This window comes from Neolamprologus brichardi, chromosome 5 (genome assembly GCF_056152115.1).
Source record: "Neolamprologus brichardi isolate AB-2024 chromosome 5, ASM5615211v1, whole genome shotgun sequence".
Classification (NCBI taxonomy): Eukaryota; Metazoa; Chordata; class Actinopteri; order Cichliformes; family Cichlidae; genus Neolamprologus; species Neolamprologus brichardi.
Genome location: NC_142108.1, coordinates 6332512 through 6360000, shown reverse-complemented (window position 1 = coordinate 6360000; position 27489 = coordinate 6332512). Strand labels below are relative to the sequence as shown.

General features: G+C 42.8%; 2 protein-coding genes across 8 annotated transcripts in view; one reads left to right on the top strand and one right to left on the bottom strand.

The window, feature by feature from the left end:
* top1a (DNA topoisomerase Ia) overlaps positions 1-11347 on the top strand; it is an 11741-nt gene extending 394 nt beyond the window's left edge. Inside the window, exons 2-21 of one of the 3 annotated variants that reach the window (XM_035904962.2) lie at positions 184-208; positions 3396-3492; positions 3591-3711; positions 4822-4874; positions 4971-5066; positions 5184-5253; positions 5369-5457; positions 5602-5717; positions 5797-5918; positions 6022-6144; positions 6493-6680; positions 6772-6916; positions 7233-7376; positions 7524-7709; positions 7789-7857; positions 8007-8121; positions 8280-8407; positions 9436-9530; positions 9634-9783; positions 9989-11347. In XM_035904962.2, coding sequence (XP_035760855.2) covers positions 184-208; positions 3396-3492; positions 3591-3711; positions 4822-4874; positions 4971-5066; positions 5184-5253; positions 5369-5457; positions 5602-5717; positions 5797-5918; positions 6022-6144; positions 6493-6680; positions 6772-6916; positions 7233-7376; positions 7524-7709; positions 7789-7857; positions 8007-8121; positions 8280-8407; positions 9436-9530; positions 9634-9783; positions 9989-10091 — 2235 coding nt within the window. In that variant the 3' untranslated portion in view covers positions 10092-11347. Of the gene's footprint in view, positions 1-183; positions 209-3383; positions 3493-3590; positions 3712-4821; positions 4875-4970; positions 5067-5183; positions 5254-5368; positions 5458-5601; positions 5718-5796; positions 5919-6021; positions 6145-6492; positions 6681-6771; positions 6917-7232; positions 7377-7523; positions 7710-7788; positions 7858-8006; positions 8122-8279; positions 8408-9435; positions 9531-9633; positions 9784-9988 lie in introns of all 3 variants that reach the window. The other 2 variants (XM_087840567.1, XM_087840568.1) reach the window with 2 other exon arrangements.
* Positions 11348-12282: 935 nt separating this feature from the next.
* Positions 12283-27489, bottom strand: part of zhx3a (zinc fingers and homeoboxes 3a) — a 42502-nt gene continuing 27295 nt past the window's right edge. For 2 of the 5 annotated variants that reach the window (XM_006784702.3, XM_006784703.3), the window contains 2 exons: positions 14424-17328; positions 12283-13878 (listed from right to left, as the gene is read on the bottom strand). In XM_006784702.3, the coding sequence (XP_006784765.1) occupies positions 13842-13878; positions 14424-17131 (2745 nt within the window). In that variant the 5' untranslated portion in view covers positions 17132-17328 and the 3' untranslated portion in view covers positions 12283-13841. Of the gene's footprint in view, positions 13879-14423; positions 17329-25561; positions 25899-27489 lie in introns of those variants that run through there. The other 3 variants (XM_006784700.2, XM_006784704.2, XM_006784701.2) reach the window with 3 other exon arrangements.

Sequence of the window (27489 nt, the reverse complement as noted above, 5' to 3'; positions counted from 1 at the left end):
AGCTGTAACCAGTGTTAGCCGCAGCGGCTTCGGCCGCTAAGCCATTACCATTCAGCATAGGAAGCTAACCGTGCTAGCTTGTAGCGAAAAAACTCGCTCTGCCATCCAGTAAGTTCAAAGTTAGTTAGCTAGCTAGTTAGCTTATCTACTGCGAATTTTAACATTCATCCTTCCTTTTTTCAGATTGACTGTGGCTCCCGGGTCAATGGTAAGTTTATCACATTAAACTAACAAAGGTAAAGGAGGATTCTTCTCAAAGTCTGTCCTGTCTTAACTGATCACATCTAACATTACGTTAGTTCTCTGTAGAGGACAGAAATGGCGTCCAGAGACTAAGTCCTCTGTCTCACTCACAAGCGTCTATTGTTCAAAAGGGAGGTCTTGTAAAAGCTTTTCCGTACATTATTTTAACGATTTGAATCAATATTACCACGCAGCTGGAGGTGTTTTATTAGTTTATCGTTTTAGTATCTTTTGTTGGCGAGCTTTTAACAGCATATTTCTCCCCTGAAAGTGAGGGTTTGGGGGTTGAGGACTTAGTCTCTGCGCCATTTTCTTTTTCGGTGTAGCGGCCTGACTGTTGCAAGCTGAACCCAGGCTGTGAAGTGCAGATGGCTGTGTGGAGGAAAATGGAAAGTCATAGTGCTTCATTAAGATAACCAAGTGGAGGCCAGAGACTGTAGTTATTTTTTATTTATATTTAAATGCGCGATATTAAAAGCGTTTATTTATTTTTTTTGTCGCTACTGGGACTTTACTTTCCCACATTATGGTAAAGAGTGGATCATTTTTAGGTCGACTCACGTTTCAAAATCAAGTTGGAAGCTCTTCATTACCCATCACAGTGCAACTTTGAGTATTGAATATTACATGGACTTAACAACGTCTCAAAGTTTAAAGTGAGCTTAGGACTTTTTTGTTTTTTAAATGCTACAATCACGTGTGTGAAATCAGAATATTAACCATAATGTACTGATAACTGGAAAAAAACACTTTTTAAAAAATGTTGTAAGGTAATTAGTTTTTGTTCAATTGTGGCTGGTAAAAGGATTCCCACAATTTTGTTGTACATGTACAATGACAATAAAATGCTATATTTCTATTACATTCTATGCACTGTTTTAAGTTCATAAGATATAAAATTATTAAGGTTGATTTCTTTACAAGTGGCATTTACACTGCTGTGACTAGGGATGGGGGGATATAGCCCAAACATATCGCGATATGTCACTGTGTTTTGACAGTATGACAAAGTACAGAAAAATTTGTTATTCATTTGGCAACATAAACATAACAAATTGCCTTGAAATATTGTATAAGCTTAAAATACTAAACGGGTAACTTTTAGTGCAATAACTTTAATTATTAACTTTCAGTTTTAAAGACTAAAAGTAAATTCTCCCTCTGTTCTTTGAGTGGAAAAGGTCTGTTTAAAACAAACGGTATAACAAAATCTACAGTGCAGTTTACAACACATAAAATCTTTAAATCTTAGGGAGTGCAGTCTTGGAAAAATGTCCTTTTCGGAGATTGTATCACAAGTCTAGCTTCTTAATAAGCTGCATGAAGTCTTCCCTTTCCAGCGTTTGGATTGGCATCATGACTTTCGCCAAACAAATGGTGACATCGGTTTTTTTTTTTTTTTTTTGGTCATATGGAGTACAACTGGCGAGACTCTGCAATTCCATGATGAACTAGCTTACTTTGTTTTAGTTTTGTAGCATTAGCTGCAGAGCTTTCCTCCTGGGCTTTCAAACACTCCTGGTACAGACTCGGGTGCTGATGCTTGAGATGGTGAAATAAGTTAGAGCGTGGGCGATCGTGGCTCAAGAGTTGGGAGTTCGCCTTGTAATCGGAAGGTTGCCGGTTCGAGCCCCGGCTTGGACAGTCTCGGTCGTTGTGTCCTTGGGCAAGACACTTCACCCGTTGCCTACTGGTGGTGGTTAGAGGGTCCGGTGGCGCCAGTGTCCGGCAGCCTCGCCTCTGTCAGTGCGCCCCAGGGTGGCTGTGGCTACAATGTAGCTTGCCATCACCAGTGTGTGACTGGGTGGATGACAGGTTCTGTAAAGCGCTTTGGGGTCCTTAGGGACTAGAAAAGTGCTATACAAATACAGGCCATTTACCATTTAGAGATATTTCCCGCATTTCTATATTACTGGCTTCTTGCGCTCCTTGCATGTTATGGTGGTCTGTTCTGTGTCTGTTCATTTGTATCCAAAATATTCCACACCAATGAAGTAGCTGCTCTTTTTGGGAACTAAACCTTCAGCAGTAATGCTGCATTCACCTTCACAACTTTAATAAGTTTGTGCTGCTTGACCCACTTAAGTGTGATTGGGTGACATGGTTATGCCATGAAATTGACACATACATATTTTTTTTTTCTTCTCTGAGGCAAACCCCCCCATTCAGCTGTATTATTGTGAGTGATATGACATGGCCCACCCCTAGCTATGACAATTCCACTTCTGATTACTCTGCACCAGGGCAACATTTGTCTGTGGTACTTACAGACCCTTAGCTAACACAGTCTTTACTTTCAGGCTTGGCTAAATTGGCTCAACGTTGTAGTTTATTAGTAACAGTGCTTTTAATTTCACTAAGCAATCTGGCATAAATTGGAGTAGAATGAAACTCATCTCTGGATTAATGGCTGAACAAAGACATCCGAATTAAAAGAAACTAAATGAGCAAGATCTGAATCTGTTCTGAGACGGGCTTGGTCACTGATTAAACTTCTCATGATTGGTACATGTGTGCCATTTTTGTCTTGTACTCTAGGAAATGTAGACATTATCATTGGTTAGATGGGCTAGAAGCTCTCAGATCTCCTTTTGCCTTAGACTTAAGGACAGTTTTTCTAAAAGAACCAGATTTAATTTGGCATTTGTTAATGACAATGTTGGGGTGTTAGCTCTTTAATTTTGAGAACTGTCTCTCTTTTAGGATTACATTCCAGTCTTGGCTTGCACATTAAAGAAACTCAAAAGGCTATTTTGTTCTCTTGCATGTTTTAACATGCTAGTTGCTTCATATTGTTCAAAGCATGCGGCTTATAGTGGCAGTAGGAGGTGCTGTGCTGCTGTGTAATACATTATCTATTTGCAGCCTGCATGACATTCATTTGGGACATAGACCTTTTTGTACTGTGTAATTTGTTTCTACTAAGAGAATAGTCACAGGTGGACTGTTAAAGTTGTCATTTAAGTGTAGTTTTTTCGACATTATCACTCTTGGCTGCTTGAGAGGACTCTGTTTTTGCTACTTGTGCATTGAAACACACTTTCACATGTTTGCATATTGGTCCTCAGTGTGAGCAGACGGTTGTTTTAATTCAGTGCGTCATTGTATCATTGTCTTGTTTATTTTGAAATTTAATACAGTTTTATTTTCAGACTCTCACAAGCATAAAGACAAATATAAAGAGAAGGAACACAAACATAAGGACCACAAGAAGGATAAGGAGCGGGAGAAATCAAAATATGGAAACAGGTATAGTGTGTGTTTGTGCTTCGCTAGACATGCTTGATTGCTTTAAATAGTGAAAACTGAATGAGGTTAAGTTAAGTTGTGAATTTCTAACACTATAGCGATCACAAGGATTCCTCTGATAAAAAGCACCGAGATAAGGAGAAGGAAAAGATGAAGCACAAAGATGGCAGCACAGACAAGTATAAGGAAAAGCACAAGGAGAAGAGGAAAGAAGAGAAGGTGACTTGCCAAGGAACTGCATGATTGTAACATTTACAAATTAATTTTAGTGATGCTACATTAGGCAATTATGTTGTCTAAATCATACACTAATATTATGGATTAAAATAGTTTTTGTTTTTTTAAAGATGTGATAAATGAAAGAGGGAGAGCTGTGTGATATGACCAGAATTTCATTTCCTGTTATTAGTCATTTCTTATCCCACTAACAAAATCACAAGGTAGTGCGTTTTCTTCAAATTCAGTGAATAGTTTATACAATCACTATATGGAAAGAGTGCGGTTGCTCTTTAATATTTAAATTCAAAAACTAAAAAAATATTGGACTTGTGGCGACATCAATAATGATAAATGCTAGATGACCCCACACAGTCCCAAGGTTTCCCCAGAGCTTTCCTGATGTTTCCAGCTATCCTTACTGCTGGATGCTGATTGTCCAGTCTCTGAAGTGCACCATTGAGCTCGTGCAGGGATGCGTTGTTCAAGTCGTCCACACATCTGCTGTTGCAGCGTAGTATGCTACGTTGTGGATTTCCTCCACTACTTTGGCTCGACACTCGTAATATAAATGAGGCAGTTCAACTTAGGTGAAGTGTTTTCAGCGGGGCGTCGTGTACCTTAAATAGAGTGCTTTAAAGTCACAAAACCCTATAGATATGTTGTAATGGATGCTGTTATCTTCATGAGTCTTTGTATGGCATCCAATGCAAAAGCCTGTTCTAACATTAGACTTTGCTCTAGCTTGAGCACTTAAACTCCTTTTGCTTCTCATTCGTAAACTCTTTCCATATTCTTTCACGCGATTCTTGCATAGGTTTGTGTCTGTGGCAGGGACTGGTTTGCAGCATAATTGACATAACGTCATTATGGTATATTTCATATTGCACAGTCTTAATGGGGTTGTCTACTTAAAATAATAATGTATTGTACTGTCAAACTACTCTTGATATCAGTGTTTATCTACTTAGATTTGGTGCTGTCAGATTAGTTTTGAACCCTGTAGAGGTTTTATAATGGAAGTATGAGTTTATAATTTTGCATGTATGTGGGCATAGTTGTTATTTGCACTTCAGGCTCTTCTGTCTTACCGCCATTGTGTAAACATTTCAGATGAAGTCCTTTGATGAGAAAATAAAAAAGGAAAAGGAGAATGGCTTTGCCAGGTATGTCAGCACTATACTTTGCTCTTAAGTGCTGTCTGGATGCTGCATTCATATGAAGCTATCTAACTTCTGTTTTTAATGCGTTTTCTTTGGCAGCCCACCGTATATGAAGTCTGAGCCTGAGGATGATTTTTACCACTCTCCAAAACACGAGAGGTCTCTAAAAAGAGAACGAGATGATGATGATAACGAGTAAGTTCTCTGTTCATAGACTTATAGTCTGTTTCACTAGGTTAGAGCATCTGTAGTCATCCATGCAAGTAAAGTTGTATCGCTGAGGCCTGATAACAAAGAGTGTTTTTGTTTCAGCGCTGAATTCAAACCTAAAAAAATAAAAACTGAAAATGACAAGAAGGCCAAGAAAAGGAAACAAGACGAGGTAAGTAAGAGACTTTAGTAGAGGGCAGAATTGTTTTGCTGCCATATCTTTTGTGTTAAATGTTAATCCCTTTGTTGTCAGAAAGAACTAGAATACTTTCACTTCCTTTTCCCAGGACATTAAGTCCAAAAAAACAAAACACAAAAAAGAAGTAACCGATGGAAAAAAGAAAGCAAAGAAAGAGCCTGAGGAGAAGTGGAAATGGTGAGTTAATTGGGTTAGCCAGCTGTACCAATCATACATGCTTATCAGTGTGGTAACAGGACAGCTGGATGTATTGTTGCTGGATTTTTGTTTTTGTCATTTTCACTGTCATTATGTAAAAATTATTTATTTGCTTGATTCTAGGTGGGAAGAGGAAAGATACACAGATGGTGTCAAATGGAAGTTCCTTGAACACAAAGGGCCGGTGTTTGCACCAGCATATGAACCTCTTCCTAGCCATGTCAAATTTTACTATGATGGTAAGGCTTTGCACAGTTCATCTTGTACGCTAGTGAAGGACTCTGAGGTGATTATAAATGTCTGACTTTTACATTTCAGGTAAACATATGAAGCTCAGCCCAGAAGCGGAGGAGGTAGCGACCTTCTTTGCCAAAATGCTGGATCATGAATATACCACCAAGGATATCTTCCGTAAAAATTTCTTTAAAGATTGGAGGAAGGTAAGCCTAAAATCTCTGCTCCTGTTAATAATAATAATTAAAAAAAAAATCAAAATCTGTTCTTTGATTTACTACTTTTTTTTTCAAAATTTTCTGGACACAGGAAATGACTTCGGAAGAAAGGGCTAAGCTCACAGACCTGAAAAAGTGTGACTTCGCTGAGATGAGCGAATACTTCAAGGCACAATCTGAAGCAAGGAAAGCCATGTCTAAGGAGGAAAAACAAGTAAGCTGCTGCCTACGTGTATTGGGGCACACAGCTTATTAACCTTAAACCCCAACATTCATTGACTCCTGTAGAGGGCTCTAGAGTTTTCTGCCATGCTGGATGTCATGTACCTAATAACAAGTGTGTTTCAGTTCTCCTTGGCTTTAATTCTGTATTTCCCCACTGATATCACACATCTTGTGAAAACTTGATCAGTTAGTCAGGAAGAAATTCATAATGTTAGGCTGCTGTGATTTGATTAAAATTGGCACTTAAATGGTTCCAGTGAACAGTGAGTACCTAAAGGACCTCTGCAAAATGAAGCTGCTTTTTTTTAATTATTTTTTATTTTTATGCCTTTTGTAGAAAATAAAGGAAGAGAATGAACGCATCTTGCAGCAATATGGCTTTTGCGTCATGGACAACCACAAGGAACGTATTGCTAACTTCCGCATTGAGCCCCCAGGCCTGTTTCGTGGTCGTGGAGACCATCCTAAAATGGGGATGCTCAAACGCCGAATCAGGCCCCAAGACATTATCATCAACTGCAGCAAGTGTGTAAAGTAGTTTTATTTTCTCCTCGTGCTGATTACCAGCTTTTAATGCAGAATGTGATAACTAAATATTCACTGTGTTCCATAATAGGGATTCAAAGGTTCCTGAGCCTCCTCCCGGCACCAAATGGAAAGAAATTCGCCATGACAATAAGGTGACTTGGCTGGTGTCGTGGACAGAAAACATTCAAGGCTCCATCAAGTACATTATGCTGAACCCGAGCTCTCGAATCAAGGTAGGCACCATAGCTGGCACATGCACTACGACTTTGTCTCCAGTCAAAGTTGAAATGATGCTGTATGGTCCAGTGGTCTCCTTAAACCTTTCCCGACTCTTTTGTGTTGCTTGCTCCACTGGAATGTAAAAATTGAGACCTTTCAAGAGCAGATTTTATTATTTTTATTTTATTTTTAAAAAAAAAGTGACACAACATACTCCTGTCCTGTAGAAAAACCTAATTTAATTGGCTGTCACATAAATCAAATTGGGCATGTTTGTTTATGTAGACCTTTGCCTAATTTGTTACTCCTGTCTCATCTTTTTGCCTGCAGGGAGAGAAGGATTGGCAGAAGTATGAAACGGCACGTCGACTGAAGAAATGTGTGGACCGCATCAGAGCCCAGTACCGCGAAGACTGGAAGTCCAAGGAGATGAGGATCAGACAGAGGGCTGTGGCTCTCTATTTCATTGATAAGGTGAGGTCCTGTTACTGCTATTTGCATTATCGAGTAGGTGGATTTTGAAGGTTTTATAGTGTAATGACTTCACATTGCATGTGAGGGTTGGTTGGTTGGTTGAACACTACCTCATTTAAGGTACCGTCTTTGTCTGGTGTACACTAGCTGGCTCTGAGAGCGGGTAATGAGAAGGAAGAAGGAGAGACTGCAGACACTGTGGGCTGCTGCTCGCTGAGAGTTGAACACATCAAACTCTATCCAGAGAACGAGGGTCAAGAGTACGTAGTCGAGTTTGATTTCCTGGGTAAAGACTCGATCCGCTACTACAACAGAGTCCCTGTGGAGAAGAGGGTGAGCACCATTCTTACTGAAATGCAGTACTTTCGTGTAAACTCTGCTTCTTTATTTATGTGTGATTTGCCTTTTCCAGGTATTTAAGAATCTACAGTTGTTTATGGAGAACAAAGAGCCTGATGATGACCTATTTGATCGGCTGAATGTAAGTAAAATATACCCAGTTAAAGAAAACAAATCCCCTTTAATTTATGACTTGAGAATTCACAACATAAATCCTTATTTGAAATGACTTTCATAGCGCCGCCATCTGCCTGTTTAAAACTTGGTTTCTTAATTGCATGTCTTCCTCAGACATCAATCCTGAACAAGCACCTTCAGGAGCTGATGGATGGTCTGACAGCCAAAGTTTTCCGTACATACAACGCCTCTATCACCCTGCAGCAGCAGCTGAAGGAGCTCACGACTGGTGTGTTTTTTACCTAAATTGTGTAGAAATAACAAGGAGACACAGCAAACTGTGTTCTGGTTTTGTTGTTATTGGCAAGCTTTTTATGTAGGTTTGTCTGCTGTTGTATAGAAAACAGGGTGGTGATAACTTTATTTTTTTTTTGTTCTTAATCTTAGCGGAGGAGAACATTCCGGCCAAAATCTTGTCCTACAACAGGGCCAACAGGGCAGTGGCTATTCTGTGTAACCATCAGAGGGCTCCACCGAAGACATTTGAGAAGTCTATGCAGAACTTGCAGTCAAAGGTAAAAACTTTTTGCATACTCCAGTGAACTGAAAATGGTGCCTTTTTTTTTTTTAATTTATTTTATTTTGTTTCCTTTTGCCAGTCCTGGTGTGGAGATTGCTCTGTTTAGTTTTTATTTGTTTTTTGACTTTTCACTCTAAACTCAACCAACAATGCTGCTAACATAAGAGGAGTTTCACTGGGGGGGGGCACACCACTTTACATAGAAATCAAAACTCTGAAGTCATTCAAATGCAGAGTATTGAGGAAATATGTTAACATGATTACAGAACCAAAAAGGTGGAACTGGGTAGTGAGGGCCTTGTGCACACATACTAAAGCAATTATGTAGTTTATCTCCTAAACAAAAAGGCAAGCATGTGGGCACATTTGGATTAGATGACTTACTTAAATGGCTTTGCAGACAAGGTTGAAGCATTTTTGTAAACAATAATTAAAGACTGCCCGACCAACATGCACTGCAGAACATTGTTCCATGAGTTTTGTCTCCCCTCTTTCCAACTTGAGACAAAAAGATAAACTTTGTCCATCATCTAAATTGACTTTTAAAAATCCCTACAGCTGTGTTCTTTTATTTTTATGCATGACAGATTTACCCATGCTTGGAGATGTGTCCATCAAGCAATGCTCTCCTGTTGTGCCATGCAGAGCACTCAAACTTCCTGACTCAGGCACTTTGGGTGTCATCCCTGCTAATTTAGAGGGGGGGGAAATCCCTAAATGATATTGCAGTATTCACAGTACAACTTGGGGTTATAGTACAGTTGTTCACTAGACATTAGGCATTTGCTTCCTTGGGATTTATAGCCACTAGCTAGCTGATGGAGCTACACCATGTAAATCATGGTTCTTCTGATTTTTGGCCACCCTGTAGGGGTACACTAAACTATAGTCTCAAGTTAAAAACAATCTGAGCATGGAAGTGTCTAGAAAGTACAAATGTAATCCCCAAAATATAAAAAGGTCCACAGTTGATCAATAATAAAATTGATCAAACTCATCTGAAATGATTACTGTCATCCTTAGATTGACGCTAAAAGGGACCAGCTTGCTGATGCCAAGAGGGAACTGAAGAGCGCCAAGGCAGACGCCAAAGTACGAAAAGATGAAAAATCCAAAAAGTAAGTAGTCAGAGGTTTAATAAAGTGCTTTCTAACCCCCCCCCCCCCTCTTGTTGTGAATCTTGTTTACATGCTTGTATTGCATTGTCTGCTTTCTCTGTAGGGCAGTGGAGAGCAAGAAGAAAGCGGTACAGAGGATAGAAGAGCAACTGATGAAGCTGGAAGTGCAGGCAACTGATCGAGAAGAGAATAAACAGATTGCACTCGGTACTTCCAAACTCAACTATCTGGATCCTCGCATTTCTGTGGCTTGGTAAGAGATTATTAAATTTTCTACCTTATGGTCACAAAGTAAAGGTACTAAATGAACAAATTAATTTTGGTGGTCAAAGGTCACTGACAAGGCACCAACTCCAATTTAAGAGGTGTCCTGTTACTTTTTACAGTAACATGTAGTATGAAAAGCACTGCTGCAATAAAACCTGTCCTTTATCTTATGACATTGTGGTGTGGTGTAGGTGTAAGAAGTGGGGCATTCCCGTGGAAAAGATCTACAACAAAACCCAGCGTGAGAAGTTTGCCTGGGCCATTGACATGGCAGAAGACGACTATGAATTTTAGATCCCAGTTTGTGGTTTTAACTATGATACATTTCTTTTCCTTTTTTTTTTTTTTTTTTTTTTTGGAAAAAAAAATTGGATACTTGTTTTTTAGCTTTACTGAATTTTGCTCCGTGGCCAGACCTGACAAGGAATTTCAGAACGTTTGAGCGAAAAACAAAAAGGGCGACAAGATGAAGTGATGTGAGGCCATTATGAAGGGTTATGGGGGGAGTTGTGGATAGTCTAAACATCTGATCTGAGATCGGGCAACAAGACTGAACTTTACCCACGACTAGGATTCAAGGCTTAGTACTTGTAATTTAAAGACCCTTTTACCTTCTGTGATTGTCCACACTCTGGGACAAAAACCTGACAATGCCTGAACTTTGAACTCTGTGGTCCTTTTAGCTACTGTATCAAGCAAAAACAATGCTTTGTATCATTTTATTTTCTTTGTTCACTCACTTTGTATTTTAGCCATCCCATGTATTATTAATGAATTCTATATTTTGATAGACAAAGTAAAAAAATTGAATGAATTCCTTAACTACACCCACGCGCCTTTTGAGGAAATGAAAATGTGAGTGTTTGCGTGTGTGCGTGCGCGTGCTTGTGTGTGTTAGGGCTCAACCGTAGAAGCTGTCTGTTTGGGTGAATATTTTAAACTGGACTATGTTGAATTGTTGAGCATGGAAGGGGATGTCTGGGCAGGCAAAGGGGAAAATACTGCAACCATGTCAATATTTACTTAAACAAGCAGAATGTGAATATTTTGTTTTACAGCTTCTATCAGGGACTTTTTTTTTTTTCATTGTAAATGTGAACCAATCATTTTTATCCTTTTGTTGCTAGCATCCTCGGACTCTCTCGCTGCATAGCCCTGTCTACATCTGATTTTTAACTTAATTTAAACAATTGTTCCAAAAAACCTCCCATATCTGTTACTTGAAGATGCTATGATAATGTATAAAGTCAGAAAATGGAGAGCGTGTGTGTGTGTGAGGGATATCAACTTTTGCCAAAAAGGAAAAAAACACATCACCAAACTGTTACAATTTTAGGCAGGTTTTTAATTGTGTAATGATTGAGTATTGTAACATTTAATGTGAATTCAGTTCATTTTACTCCACTCTGTTCCACTCTTATAGAAAAGTTGATGTAAGTAGCTGTAAAGTCCACATTTTATTCCTGTTTTACCTTTTTTGTCATAGCCTTTTGATCATGTTTTAAGCTCATTGTAGATTGAAAAATGAATAAAACATTACAGGTAACTCATTGGCTTTGTGTTTTCTCATTTTCTCTCTTACAACACCTCTTCTTCATTTTGTTTTATTAATTACATTTATTTCACGGCAGCACAGTGGTTAGCACTATTGCCTCACAGCAAGAACATCCTGAGTTCAATTGCCCCATCAGGCCGGGGGTTTTCTGTGTGGCGTTTGCATGGTCTCCCCGTGTTTGTGTGGGTTCTCTCCGGGTACTCCGGCTTCCTCCCACATTCCAAAGACATGCAGTTAGTGGAGATGGGTTAATTGGTAACTCTAAATTGCTTGTGAGTGCGAATGGTTGCCTGTCTCTAAGTGTAGCCCTGCAACAGACTGGTGACCTGTCCAGGGTGTACCCTGCCTCTCGCCCTAAGACAGCTGGGATGGGCTCCAGCCTTCCCCTGCAACCCTGACAAGGATAAACTAAAGATGGCTGGATGGATGCATTTATTTTGGAGCTTCAGCCACGGTGGCTCTCTTACCCGATTTACAGCATTCTTAAACACAACTTTATTTCCTGTAATGGGAGAACAAACATGAGCTCTAAATTTTATTCCTATATCCATGAACAGCCCTGAGAACTGAATCAACAGAGCCCTGAAATACTTTAAGCTGGAAAACAAGCTGGTGTTATTAAATTCATGTGGGCAAAAACAGGGTTACAAAAATAAAAACTGGAAGGCTTCCCCCTGAATGTGATGTAGGAGGACTACACTACATACATGGAGATGTTTGGGTGTTGCCTGCCGCCCCCTTATCTCTGGCACAAACTGTATTGTCAGCTGCTCGCCAGCAGGTGAGGCTGTGTGCATTTCTCCAGTCCTAGCACATTGCATGCTGCTTGAACATTCATCACACTGAATAATTTGACTAACACCACATGATTCATATTCACCCCTAACACAAGGTGCCGAACAAAAGAGGTGGGGGGAAAAAAGGAGGCTGTTCTGCTTGGTGAGTATTCAGTTTATTCTGTAAAGATTCAGAAGTGTAGAAAGGATGATACAACAGTGCTTTATGATCAGACTATTTCATAAAAGTTTAAGTCGTCATAACACCGTAAGTCCAGATTCCATTTATCTCAAACCAAAATAAATTTGTAACATTCGACACAAGTGCATACACTGCTGGTAGGAGATGAACCTCCAATTTCACTTTGGATGGTATAGCACCGTTCTTAGCTATTAGCAGCTTGACAAAGATGCAGCTTAGTAGGATTCATGTAGTGACTGTATGTTCATATAAACAAGAAAATTCAGAGGAGAGCAAAGATCTCCTCATTTGGCTCTCTAGCTAGCACAATATCTCACTCTGTCAGTGTCTAGGGATCAAATTGATAATTTTGCTTTAAACAACAGTTTGCCAGTAACAATATTTGATACAATTACAGCTTAAAGTTAAACATCTCCAAGTGTACAGAAAGCAGCACAAGATTGTTTCACAGATATAGACCAACAGTGACCATCAATGCACTGGCATGTTTTATCTTTTTTATCTTTTTTCTTCTTCTCTTCTGGACAGCACAGTAGCTGGAAAGCAAGGTGATGGACAGACAGGTCATATAAACACATGGACAGAGCTGAGTAAGGCAACGTTAGCGTGACAGGCTTCTCTCTGTTCAGTTTGCAGGGCAGTGTAGTGTATTGATCTTGACGGAGCAGTCAATACCTTTACTGTGGAGCAGTGTGATTCTTTTTTTTTTTTTAGCATTGCTGTCTTCATTAGTGCATTGTATATAGTCTCTTGCGTGTAGCTGAACTGCAAAAGTGATCACCAACATTTATACAGATCTAAATAAAACATGTTTGATTGCATCTGGACTTACAGTGACTATAGAAGAGTAAATAGAATTGAAAAACCAAATAAAGGAGAAAAAAAGTAAAATTCAAGGCAGTGCTGAAGTACTGGTTGCTAAAAAAGTAAAAAATATCACAAAGCCAACAATAACATATCCTTGACACATCATTTGTTTGTCCAGTCAGTACAAACCCTCTTTTATAGTGCAGTTTCAATCATATATATATATTTCTCCCTCTGACCCCAGAACAATATCTCTCGGCCCTATCCTACCCTATCTTCGCTCATTCAAGTCAGTTTTCCAGTCAGTGTGCGTCTTTTCTCTTTCTTGTCTTTGATCCCTCGTACTGACCTCATTGTGCACCCTCCCCACACAACCACAAAGAAGCATGAAAGGCTTAAACATCACAGGACTCAAAGGTGAGAAGTTCTTTCTTTTGACGATGGCAGGAAGTGATGGCAGATGGAAGAAGAAGAAGAGGAGGAGGCGGAGGAGGAGGAGAAGTAGGAGGAGGAAGAGGAGGAGAAGGAGGGGTGGGGGGTATTCACAGTTACAGTCAGAGTCCAACGGTCCAGCTACAATCACATCTGCTGTCATTATGAACACTCTTTTTTTTCCGTTTTTTTCTTTTGTGTTAAGACCACGATCAGGGGAGCGAGCCAGCTTTTGAACATCATGGTCCTCTGGCGAGAGCAGGCCTGCTTCATCACACCTCCAGCATCTCCATCCTCAGGCGATCCCTGCTAACCAGCACACGCAGACAGACAGGCAAACAAAACATACACAAACCGTGAGGATGCGATTGGATCATTCTGGTTGTATGGCACTGCTGCAGTGTGTTGTAAAATTGAAGGGCTTTTTTTGGGGTCGGGGGTAGCACAGTAAAAAGACGCCTGCGTATGGCTTGTCTTGCCTCTCGGAAATCTAACTCACCAAAGGCAATTGTCATGATTTATTCACATATGTTAGCATGCGCTCTCAATCTATAATTCAGCGGGCCAGACTCCTACTTATCTAAAAATAGCTTCTTAAACACAGACCTTTGATTGCCTGAATAAGCTACACAGCATGAGTACTTGTACCCACTTCTCCTGCTTTCTTTTTACTGTACATCACGCAGCAGTCACTACAAACAACAAGCTGTCACCCTTTCATCACTCCACCTGCCTTACGTTGTTTTTGTTTTCTTGATTGATAAATAGCACCGAGCTTGTAAAATATCACAAGGCACTGTGAGTGAAATGTGTGTTTCAGTGGTGTGCAAAAAGGATTGTTGTGACTCAAATACCTGGCCTGATTGGAATCAGTCTGTTGTTCAATGAGTGACTGACTAGCCACTGGCTGCTGGTGGTCCTCCGCTCGGTCTGACCAGAGATCCTGCAAAGCTCCCGGCTGCCCCAATTCGTCACGCTGGCCTCGCTCGCCGCTCCCCTCGGATCCCATCAGGCCCATCAGCGGTGAGTATGAATCCTGCCACACAACCCGCTGACCTGAGTTCAGTCCTGCTTCTCCTTCAAGGTGCTTGTTCATGTCTTGCTCAGCAAGTTTCTTTTTGGCCGCCGGAGCGTCCTTGGGTGGCTCGAGCTCTGCATCTCCGTGACCCCTCGCATCCTCCGACTCCGCGGGCGGCCGCTGGTAATTCTCCAACCACTTCAGCTGCCCGTTCTTGTGGCTGTACCGGCTGTCGCTGAACCAGCGCACCACCTCGGACTTGGGAAGGCCCGTCTGGATGCTTAGCTCCTCGTACTGCTGGCTGCTGGGCCAGCGGGTGTTGGAGAAAACCTGCCGGAGGATGTGCAACTGCTGCGGGGTCTTGTGGCCCCAGGGGGGAGAAAAAGACGCCTGACAAGCCGACCCCTCCGCAGTTTCGGACTTGTGTTCTTGATGCGCATTCTCTGATGTAGCCTGTGGTTCAGTCATCTTCAGCCTTTTGAAGTTGATCTTGATGGGGTCAAGCTTGAGCTCGGGGCAGCTTTTGTCCACGGCAAATGCGTCCTCCTCCTTAATGAGCTGCTGTAAGATTGACATGCCTTTGATGGCAAAGTCTTTGTTGCTTTTACCTTCTTCAATAATGGATGAGCTGCTTTTTGCAATGACAGTGGTGCTGGTGCTTTCCGTTGGGGATTTGCTGGCATGATTCAGGTTAGGGACACTGTCATTACAGGTAGTACTGGGATATTCACTGCTAATACTGCTGTTGTTGGTCACGTGGATGTAATTGTTTTGATCATCGTCGGGCTTCGAGGCGTGGGCTGGCTCTTGTGCACTGATGATGCTGCTGTCATGATTGTTACAAGTGATGTTAGATTTGCTGGTGTTGTCAATGGACTCTTCACACTTGTTACTGTTTGAACCTTCCGATCCGATTGGTAAACTGTTGCTTTTGACATTTGGTTTGCCGTTGGTGTCAGCAACACAGTGCTCATCATTATTGCTAATGTTGGCAGAGCAAGTGGCAATGCTGTTGATGCCGTTGGCTGGGCCGCTGTTGTGCACCGGTTTCCTGGTGAAACTGTCAACACCATTACTACTGCTGGAATAGCTGCTGATGCTGCTGCTACTGCTGCAACTGCTGCTGCTACTGCTGCTTCGAATGTTGCTGGTGCTACTGACGCAACCGCTGCTCCCAGCCATGTCCAGGCCGTTGCTCTTCTCCGGCTCCACAGTGGGTTCAGTATTCTTGGTCAGTACCTGTGTAGTTCTGACTACAGAGGGGAACTTTGGGGGGACAACCGGAGTAGAATACGAGACCCGGGTAATGTGGGGGTTGGTTGACATGCTGGCCTGTGTGGCTATGACTCCGACAGACCTGGCCTTTACACCACTGTATGGAACTTTGGCCATCTGAAAGTTTGGTCCTTTTGAGCCTGGATGGGCAGTTACAGTGTGGTGGGTTACGATGTGATTGACGTGCCGTGGTGTGGTCGGTTGCTTCTTGGGTGCTCCACCTTGGAACACGGTGTTGAACATCTTCCTTCTGGCCTCTTCGATCTCTTCAGGAGACCAGCTTATGCCCTGCTTGAGTCGTTGGGCAGTAAACCACAGTTTGATCTGCTCTTCGGGGAACTCTGACACCACTGTTAGGTAGCAGAGCTCTGCTTTGGTCGGGTAGGGAAACTTGCCAAAGGATGTCTTGAGAAAGCTGCTGGTGTCCATGGCGGCATCGTAGGTGGGGATGCTGCTGAGGGGGATCATTACCTTTGGAAGGTCTTTATTGGAATCAGAGGAGGGGGGAGAGTAAAGGGAGGGAGTGTGCTGGTGAAAGACTTGGTTGGACACTGTCGTCGCAATCACGTGAGTGACAGTGGTCCTCGGCATAGCTGGGGCACCAGAAATACTGAGAGCCCCGTTTTGGAGTTCAGGCACATTTGTCAGCATGCTGGGGTCTACATCCTTTCCAGTGTCAATCTTCCGTACCTCCACAGTGTGAGAAACCACAATCTTTTTGTGCTCCCCCTTGGCTTTCATCATCTTTGCAATTGGTGTTTTGGTGAGGGAGATCCCAGATTCTCTGTAGTCTTCTCCGCTGTCCGTGAAAAGGCTTTGCTCCACAGTTGTTACGCCATCCCTCTTGTTGACGGCTAGAGAGGCAGTAACGAGGCCCTGCATTATCTTCGGGTGGGCCTTGGCATTGTGCAGAGCGAGAGCCTCGAAGCGGACTACTGACACCCCGCAGTTCAGGCAGTAGAAGGTGGGCTGGGCCCTGAAGTCTAAGTGGCAGTTGTGCATGTGATCCAAAAAGTAGTTGAGATCTCTGGACTCGAAACGGCAAGTCAGACAGCTGTACGTGCCTCCTTTCTGCATCTCACTGCCACTTTCAGATTTGGAGGAGCTGTGAGAGAAATGCCCAGATTCTTCTCCAGAGATGCTGAGTATGCTATCTTCTGGGATTGTTGGTAGGAGTTCTGGTAGCGAGCCCAGTATGATTTCCTCACGCACATGTTTGGATTTGGATGGTATCATGCAGGGTACAGTGGATTTCCTCTTGCTGGCCATGGTGCAGCTTTGTGTAAATGGGAGCGTGAGTGATTGGTTGTCCGGTGTGATGAGAACAGAGGGCGGGTGGATAGTGGAGAGGGTTGAATGGAATTTAGTGTCATGGACCAGCCACTATGATATCACAGTGTTGCTTCATGCCTTCTGCCACTTTAGGACTCCTGCCACATGGACAAGTTTAACAGCTCCCGGGGGACCTGTGAGGAAAGAGTACAAAAGAAGAGAGAGGTGTGATTCGTTCATCTTTAAAAAGTGTAAAAAACAGCGAGTAAGAAGAAATGAGAGGAGGCAAAACGGAGGAATATAATGTGAGATAATTACATTTATTCATTAAACTTGAATGCCATGCAAATCAAAGATAAAGACCTGACAAAGATGAAAAGCAGGTATATGGTCTGTGCTTCCAAATGAAAAGAATGAAACATTTTCACATATTACAGCGAGCGCAGTGCGGAGGACGCTAACAGCTCCACACAGGGTAATACGTGTAGGTGGAAATTCAGTGTGATAAGTGTATTTATCAGCAATTACAGCACCAAAGTAAAAGAGTCAAGAGCTTTTTTTTTGGAAAAGATTTTTTTTATTATGATCATAATCAAAGAGGAAGGTCACCTTAAATTACCGCACAGAACGAGGTAACATGAATCTCGCTCGCTAGGCAGATTATTTAAAAGTGATCAGAGATCATGCACAAATTATTGGTTATTATTCATCTTTTAAAATGATTTTAGGCTGATTTCATAAATGCCGAAAAAATATTTAGCATTAAACATATCAAGGAGAAAGGCATAGGAAATATGAGAAAGCATTCCAGTAACGAGTATATTAATATAATTTAGAGCTTCACTAACAGACAGTAAAACACAAACACGCACACTTTGAATACACACAGTCAGTATAATCTCACTGATATTTGTTTTTTTCCCCCACAGCTGCCTTACGATCGTCCCTTCTCGTCGCTGCTAACATGTGTCTTCTGAAATGTATTTAGTAAAGCTTTGCCATATTGACAAAACATCATCAAAATGCTGCTTGCTGGTAAAATAAAGATAAAGGTAGTGTGATAACATAATGGTGCTGGGTTCCATTCAGTCCTGAGATCTCCGTTTCCTGCACTCAGGAAAGGGTTAATATCATTAAATAAATATTGTCCCTGGTGATTTTCGCACCCGCTGAGTGAGCTGCACTCCACTGCAAATTGATAGTGCTCACTGTATCTAACCCCACAGACTCTTTCACATTGTCTCAGCAACCACAAATATGCAAAATATGCGCACAGATTTGTCTCTTACAGAAATATTCCCTTGTCATCGTGCGTGTGCGATTAGAAATGAGAATTCTTTTAAAAAGCTGATTTTTGATTTTAATTTTTTTTTTTAAGGGGAGAGCTGCACTATATTCCGGCACTGTCACATGCGCAGGTCGTCCCGCCCTGTTCCTCTTTGGTTTGTCACTATAAAGCAGACATATGAAGGTTAAATTCAGTGAACAATATTAGTCCACTCTTGGATGTGAGCCATTTGTTTTACATTGCACGTTACGGCGTACCTTCCGGGCATAATGTAATGTGGAAATGGAAATTAGGTGACTCGCGTGTCTGGTGTGTGTTGCAGCAGCCAGCTGACAACAGTACTGTTGAGGACTTGAAATATTCTCATAAGGTTACTACAAACACATCCAAAGCTAGATACAAGCTGGCGGCTCAATCCGTCTCATCCCGCATTTGCTCAGCCAGCAGCATGGCGATGCGTGCATGCATACAAACACGATACACACATCACGGAGTGCACAAATCCATTAGCAAAACACTTCCACAGGCTTTCCCTTTCTATAACACTCCAATTATACGGATGGATATGGATTGTCACTTCAGTCTTCAACATTTCCCCTCTTCCTTCTTCCCGTTTTTATAAAACGTGCCTCCGTTCTCCCGCAAATATTTAACAAAGTTTGTAGGACAAGATGACAGACACACTGCAGTCCGCATTTGCAGTAGAGAGGATTTGAGAGTCATTTTACCAGCCGTAAGAGCCAAACACAAAAAAAATACCCATGAAAAAATATCAAAGTAGAAGCGCAGCTCCGCAGTCTCTGCCCTCTGAATGAACTTCTGACACACGTGCAGAGCCTCTGTATTTCACTCCTGTCTTCTTTTCTGAGACTGGAGAGGCACTGATGTGTGACATGCTGCTGAAAACGGGTCTCATCCAATCACCATCTTTCTATATCACTTAAGCTTTACCTTCTACCACGGGCTTATCACCCTGCGAACGACATCAGCCGCATTAATTTCCCCCTAAACCTGCTTTCCTTTCAAATCCGGCATACCTCAAACACGGCGTGCTGCCGTTTGCTGCTTACAAAGGAAATCGTTTCACATACTTCCAGCACATAATTTTTTGGCACGCTGCGCTCGCGCTAACTGAAGAGCACTTTCACAGACTTTTCATTTTACTGCATCCACGTGCGCGTTCACCACGGCTGGCTGGATGGTAAATAAAAGATGAACCTGTTCCAGAATTAAAACCCTCAAATGACTGCTCAACAGTACACACTGATCCCAGACAGGCTGTGACGTCCTCCTTATAACTGCCTCTTTTTCATTCCTACTGATGGCTGCTGCTTTCTGACAGGAGGGAAAAAACTAAAATGAAAACAAAACAAACAAACAACAACAACAAAAAAAAACTAGGTCACCAGCATCTTATGCAGTAATCCCGGTTCACTGCATCCAGACGCGGGCATGTGCTGTATGTTTTGCCGCCAGAGAGGTCATGATATTCTCTGACGGCACACTCGATTAACCCCTGGTGAGGACACGGGGTTCGCTGAGGCTGTTCCACGGAACGAGGGATTTAGACGTCAGCTTTCATGCAGCAGAGGGATGTAGTCATGCACATCCGAAACATCTGTGTGAGAGATGTTCCTATGCTATAGAACTCAGCGAAAAATCAGCGCTGGCACCGTTTGTCTGAGCTGCCCCAATCGCTGCGCTCATCCAACATGGAGCACATTATGTGCCAGGATGTGTTTGAAACTAAACTCGCGGAGAGGGTACTGTAATTTTGGCTGTGGGCTGCGACTGGCGCGGCAGCCCCTGTGACGAGACAGACGCCGGCCCAGTACAGACGCTCTCCCCTCCCCGAGAGAAACAGTCCACTTCCTGCATGAGAAAACCTGAAACAAGCCAAAAGTTGAGAAAGGTTACATAAAGAATCAGGTCACCTATCTAAAGAATGGGCTGCTTTATCTGGCGAGTGAGACGTGCGAGCAGACACAAGACAAGGGCTTCCCAGACAGGGAGCCATTGAATGGTTCCCTCTGAAAAGCCCGGCCTTGTGTTTCAGCGGCGAGGTAGACAACGCTCAGACGATCACTGTCCTCGGTGTGTTGTATGTCCTCGCAGTGGCACCGTCTCTGTGGGAGGGAGGGGGGGGCACACGAGGAGGAAACTCTTTTCATCTCATTTGACCAGAGGAGTTGTATCTGAAGTGAGGGAAAGTGGCAGAGCTCTCAGACGTGTTTTTCCGAACACCCACGCTCCAAAGGGGGAGAAACGGAGAGTCCTCGCTCGCTGGACTAAAACCACGTTTACGCCGTTACACTTTTTTTTCCTTTCCTCCCCCCAAAAAACAAGCGTTTCCAAACAAATGGGATTAGGCCAGGTTTAAATTCTGATGGGGTTTATACGTTCCGCCCGATTTAATAGCAGCATTAAGATTTACAGCCTCATGTGCTCTTACACCATCATTTCCATAACAATATTATATTTACATCTCATTAATATTTAATTATATCCCCGTCTACTTTTAAATGGCAACCACGTGAGTGCTACCACCTTTTTTTTTTCCATGCCAAAAAAAAAAAAAAAACCAGTTGAAAGAGAGCAGCATGTATTCCCATCCATCACCTCATAAACTGCTGCAGTAATTACAATATTACAACACGAAAAAAAAGGGGGGAAAAAAAACCAAAAAAAAAAACATGCCCAATCTACAGCGAGCTGCTGCCAGCGGAAGAGGGAGGCGAGGCTGCAAAGTGGTTGCTAGACATTAAAATTTAATTCAAAACAGTCTGATGACTGATTCAAACACTCCCAGATTGTTGGGTCACCTACAGTTGACGCGAACAGAGATTGGTGTTTGTGTTGCGCCGCCCGTTCACATGAATGAGAACGCGAAGGCTGGAGGAGGGAGAAGGACAAAGGAAGACAGAACTCAGACATTTGGGAGTGAAGTGTGAGGATGACTGACGATGATGACAGGCTGTGCTGTTTCAATATTCCTCCCCGCTGACACGCTTGTGGGCACGCAACTCTCTACGCTTGGTCCTCACACACTCCCACCTCACCTCCGCAACATTTAGCACCTGCACCGTTCTGAAAAATCGTTCTCTTTGAACTGAATAACTGGCACGGAGTCTCTCGTTGTGACAGTCACAGAAGTGCTAAAAAAAGGAAAAAGAAAAGGAATAAATTCTCGCACTTATGACAACATTTATTTTGTGTGTAATTTGCTGTGACAGTGATCCACGGCTGTCTTGAGAGACTCCTTCAAAAAAAAAAAATCTGTTAAAAAAAAAAGAAGACTTTCTGTCTGCTGGGGGTTGGGGTGGATTTGGGGGGGGGGGACTCCTGACAGATACATTTTAATGATCAAAAAAAAATCTGTTTAGCAGGAATCTTTCCTGCCAAACGTCCATTAAATAGATTAACGCCATGTGAGTGGATCAGCTGGACACCCAAATATAAGCCAGAGACAGAGAGCAATTACTGTCTTGCACAGAGAAGAGATAGGGAACAATGGCGCCTCATTTATAAGAGAAATGTGACTCAGTGCTGGGAGCCTTTACGCGGCCGACTGTCGAATTGTTCGGTTTCCGCCACGTCTGCTCGTATCTCGTGCCCGTCATGACGCTGCTGCTCCTTCCTGACATCTAATGAGGGGCAGCTTTCAGTTTTGGGGACACCTTTGTGCGTGCGTGCCAGCGTGAGTGTCGTGCTCCAGCGTTACGTGTGCTGAAAAACAATTCAGAGACATCAGGGTCATTAGAACCACGCTGACAGAGCGCACGGGTCTCTCCGCAGCCCGTCCAGCCGAAGACATATGAAGAGGTTTCAGTGTGTGGTCTCAGTCTCCATTGTGGGCTCTGATTATTTCCTTTCCATGGGTGTGTTTGTGTGCGTATTAGTGTCTGAATGTCTGAGACGCAGGTGTTGTCAGCCAGCTCGTCCACGTCCTTCTCCTCCTCCTCCTCGCGCACGCCGCCCCCCCTCTTACCTCCATGACTGCAGCCTCGTCCACTGGGAGACCAGTCGGTGGTGCCACTCATGTGTTAACATCGCCATGGCAACCCCTCTCTTCCCCTTGCCCACCATGCCACACACACACACAGAGCAGAGTCACTCATCCACACCCACCCAACCTCAAGACACACACACACACGCGTGCGTGCGCGCTGAATTCCTTGGACTGCATCCGGTGCAGGACAAACTTAATCCACATGCCCCGCCAGCCATCTTTGAAAACTCCATTCATGGCTCAAGTCTCTTTCAGTCAACTTTGGGTGAGGTCTGCAGCAACAACTTTGCTTTTTTTTTCCCCCTCTCTCTCGATCACATTGTGGGGGGAAAAAAAGAAACTCTGCCGCACTGTTCTCATGCGTGTGACGGGCGGATGAAAGGAATATCACAGCTGAACGGGACACAAATGACCTCCCGTCACTGTTTTTATCTTGCTAAATCTGCGCGGAGGCCCGGTGACCGAGGCGGTACAGTACATACCCACCGCGCTCTGCCTGTCTGCCGGCATCTTTTTCGGACGGCCCTGTTTTGTGTTAATATGACCGCTCGCTGTTGAAATGTCTACATTGTCCTGCCAACCCTTCTACCCGTGACCCAAATGAATGACAGACAAGTAAACGGTGGTGCGCTGAGAATAACAAATAAATAAATAAAAAAAAAATCTGAGTCATGCATCTTTTTAAAAATCACTTTTCACGACTAAGTTCTTCAGTTTTGTAGCCAAGACTACAGCCATTCATTTGGCAACTTAAGAAGAAAAGGAAGAAAGATGGCGGCATATCGCACATTGTACTGTCCATCCTAAAATGGCTGACATCACAGCCTCTTCTAACTGCCAAAGCCTGGTAAATGCCAGCTCCTGCTGACCAAACCTTTCTTGCATGGGACAGAAAAAGTGGCAGGGGCTCTTTTTCCCCACTAGCCCCGAGGTTTTTTCCCACCCATCAGTGCACGGACGTTTCTTTTGGTTGGAACTGTGCAAACATGCTGTTTTAGTGAGCCTTTTGAGCGGTCCGGGCTTCGATACGGCATTGGTCCGCTGACAAAAGCAAAACCAAAAAGGATGAAAGACCCAAATAAAAGTGAACCTGCTTTGAACGCCGACCTTTTTGGTGGGAGAAATAGGACTCGGCGTTGTGTGTTGGAGAATTCTCTGTGAGGATCATGAGGTATGCCGCTATCATGAATGCTTGTTTATATAAAACGGCTGGAAATAGATCTGGTTGGCATTAGATAGTTGATTTTCTTCTTCGAACCCAAGGAATGTTATACACTCCATGTCAGCTAAATCTGCAAATCATGACCATATGACCTTCCTTGGTATTCTCTGGCACGGGATTCGTTTTAAGCTGTGGGAGGCACACACACAAACATAACATCCACAGCGACTGCTATTGGAACTCAGAACACCACATCCTTAAAAGTACAGTATGCCAGGTATATGGAGGGATGGCATGGGCAGAGATGCTGTATTTTTTGGAGGGGAGTGGGCACTCTTGGCCCACTACATTGTGCCTGTGTATACAAACACTCCGCTGTGGCCATGACGAAAACTATGAGCTGTGCCTAATTGCAGGGAGTGCGGGATGAAAGGCAATATGCCTGGCCTCATTAGAGCAGTTCCGAGAAGGGAGATGGAAGACCGTTCCCAGGGATCCACAAAAGGGAATTGACATTCCCCCGGTGTAAGTGTCCTGCTAGAGTGAAAACCTCCACACATACTCAACTCACCGGGCCAAAGCTGAACCCGGTCTGCCGGAGCAGCACAGCGAGAGCTCATTTACCTTTGTTTTTGCTGGTCATCACACAGCCTGCAAATTAACTATTGGAGTGCAGAAACGTTCACTGGAGACTGGACTGTGCCTCACACAGCCCCAAAAAACACCTCCTGTCTGAGGAAAACCTCTGTGGCAGAAGAGTTGCGCAGTCATTTCCATGACCCAACGTCATTTCTAATAAGCTCGCATGGTTAAACAATTAAAATACATTCCAAAAATTACCATGAACCATGCCTGTCTAGCTGACTGCTTGAATAATTTGGGGTTGTCTCCTATGCTATGGACACTGGACCCACAAATGATTCACAGAGGCAACATTAGTCAGCGCAGAGGTTCCTCCCCTAAAGCCAGAGACAGACACATGGCATTCAAAGCTGGGTCAATATTTATGTGCAGATAAATGACAATGTGCTCTACAGGAGCGAACACTCACATATACACGCACTAATATATATATATATATATATATATATATATATATATATATATATATATATATGTCAATGGATCATTAATAGTGCACAATTTGCGAAATATCTGCCAAAAGAGAAGCTCTACTTACTCTACTGTACATGTATCGTGTGTGTGCGAGAGACCGAGGGAGAGCGAGAGAGAGGGAGAGAGAGAGGGAGAGTGTGTGTAGGGCACCAGCACATGTTGGTAGGAGGAAGAGAAGGAAATGAAAAAGAGTCCTTTGCACAGAGATACAGGCCTACCTTTCTGCTCTGGCAACAGAAATAAATTTGCAGCGAGTGAGCGATCAATAGGTGAAAATTGATACTTGGCGTACAGTTTGAACATCTATGAACTCGGAGGCTGTTTTCTTTTTCTTTTTTATAAAAAAAAAATCAGTCGACAAGCCTGCTACACTACTGTGTTCAGAAGTCTTTCACAAGTAAAAGCACTCACACTCGCAGCACAGTGGGGGAAACAGAGCGCGTTGTGCAATAAAATAAGCACATACGCCACATTGTATAGCGCGAGAAGGAGCGCAATTTGAGCCCGACGGAGGATCCGTGGTTGTAACTGTAACAAACTGACGAGTTAACCCGTTTCGCTCCATTCACGAGGCTGTGGGGCAACACACCGCCTCGGAGCCGACTTGCCAAAGGCGATCTGCCACTCTATATAACCTTATGAATATTCCCAAAAAAATCCTCCACCCCCCTCCTCCACCTACTGTCGCCATTTTATACATTGGCGACTTCATATAAACTGCCTCCACTACAGCACCAGATGAAAATTCAATATTCAATAGCGACACATAATTCCAGTAAACAACTTTGGAGATCGCACCTCGTCACCCAGTGAGACGTATTCGTGTTTCGGATGAATAAGATGTGTCCTTACCTCAGCCGTCGGTGGTAAAAAATGGAATCCGACATTAATATATAAATGAATAATATTGGATTAGCTCCGATCGCTGCGCTTTGCGAAGAAGAGGAGGCGAGCTGGGGGTGGGAGCTCTCCTCAAGTGAACCCGGTGAACTGGCGTGAACCCGTCAGTGACCACGGCAAGGTACATTACATTACATTACCTTTCCACCCTCCGCTACACTGTATGAAGACTGCAAAACAACTATGGTCGGCGGTGCAGGACGAGGCTGCTCCAAAAAAAATTATAGCGAGTGTATTTCCTATGAACACGTGATACAGAGCGTCATCCAAAATCCAAAAGCCCTTTCATCTAAAATTTTGGAGAGGGGCGGGGATGAGATGGGGATGTGTGTGTGTGTGTGTGTGTGTGTGTGTGTGTGTGTGTGTGTGTGTGTGTGTGGAAGGGGGAGGAGGGTACGTATACTAATCCCAGCGCACATTTGGGTATATCGTTATAGGGGTAAGTCAATGCATTCAACACACTCGGGTTATAAGTAGCTACAATACAAAGCAGGCCGATCAGATGTTTTGTATTGTGTATATTTGGAATTTGACAGTTCATTCATCTCCCGTTTCACTGAGCTTCATCACCCAAAAGATAACCCTAATTAGGTCACATGCTTTTTTCAATAGATGGCTGTCATCTTTAGAAAAAAAAATACTCTTGAAGAGCTACTATGAATATTAATCGTTGTGGGAATTGTCATTTAAAGCACAGGCCTATTAGACCACCGGCTTAAAATAGACAGTTACGCACAAGCATAATAGTGATAACACCAATTTACGCAGACGCACAGTAACTGTAGCCTAATTGGACTTGTCTGCATTTAACTTGAAACAGAAGAACACATTTCCCTTTATTCAAATTAGGAGTGGTAGTTATTCGCAATGTAAAGGGAAAAGGGTTTGTACGGCCGTGACCCTTGTGACCTTGTTGGCCTCATGCGCGTAAAAGCGCACAGGAAAAAAGCGGACGAGCGTTAAACAGAAAAGCTGTGAATTTAATGGATAATGGTAAAACAGCATACCTAAAAGGGAGCAATCGTGACTTAAAATAGAAAGCATATCAACAAGCGGCATCAAAGATACACGAGGACATGTTTACATGGTAATATTAAGTATGATAAGGTCACTCTAAATCCACTAATCCACTGGACAAACAATACTGTCTACTTAAAAGTATTGCAGTAGCCTAACTTCTTAGGCATGTGTGAACTAGGTTATGTGTATATGAAACAAGTAGAGTGCCTGCAGCCGGATGCCCACAGTATATACAAAAACAGCATCAGAACATATAGGACAAATGCGTGCCTCCAGTATTTACGGAACATGGATTAGCTATCCCCTCCCAGTTTGTCCTCACTGGGTTTAGACGTTGCCTACAGTCAGGAAAAACAAAGATAATCTATCAAGAAGATGAATCGCAAATTTAAAAAAAAGTAAGACAACTCAACCAGCAGGTCCGGTGTGCAGGAATGAGACTTGTGCATGTGCTGTAAGGTTAAAAGACACATGTTGATTTAGAGTTCAGAGCTAGTATTTGTTTGCTTTCGTGGACGGTTTGTGATCTGGTGGAACTTAGTGGATCTGCTTCTCTTCTGGTTATACCGGCTTGCCAGATTTAAAAAAAGTTTAGGCATATTTTTCTGCAATTATTTTCCCTTAACTGCATCACTCCATAAATATGTAGACTTTAAAGTTTATGTGAAATATTACTATAATTAAATAGATTGTGGTATATTGTCCTAATCTTGAGTTTCACTGTGACAGATGAGTAAACTGCTTCCTGTGTTTTTACTTCCATCTAAAGTCAGAGAGTCTGCATTTTTATTTTCTTAATAAACTGTGTTTTTATAAAAAAAACAAAACAAAACAAACAAACGTTGAACTACGAGCTAAAT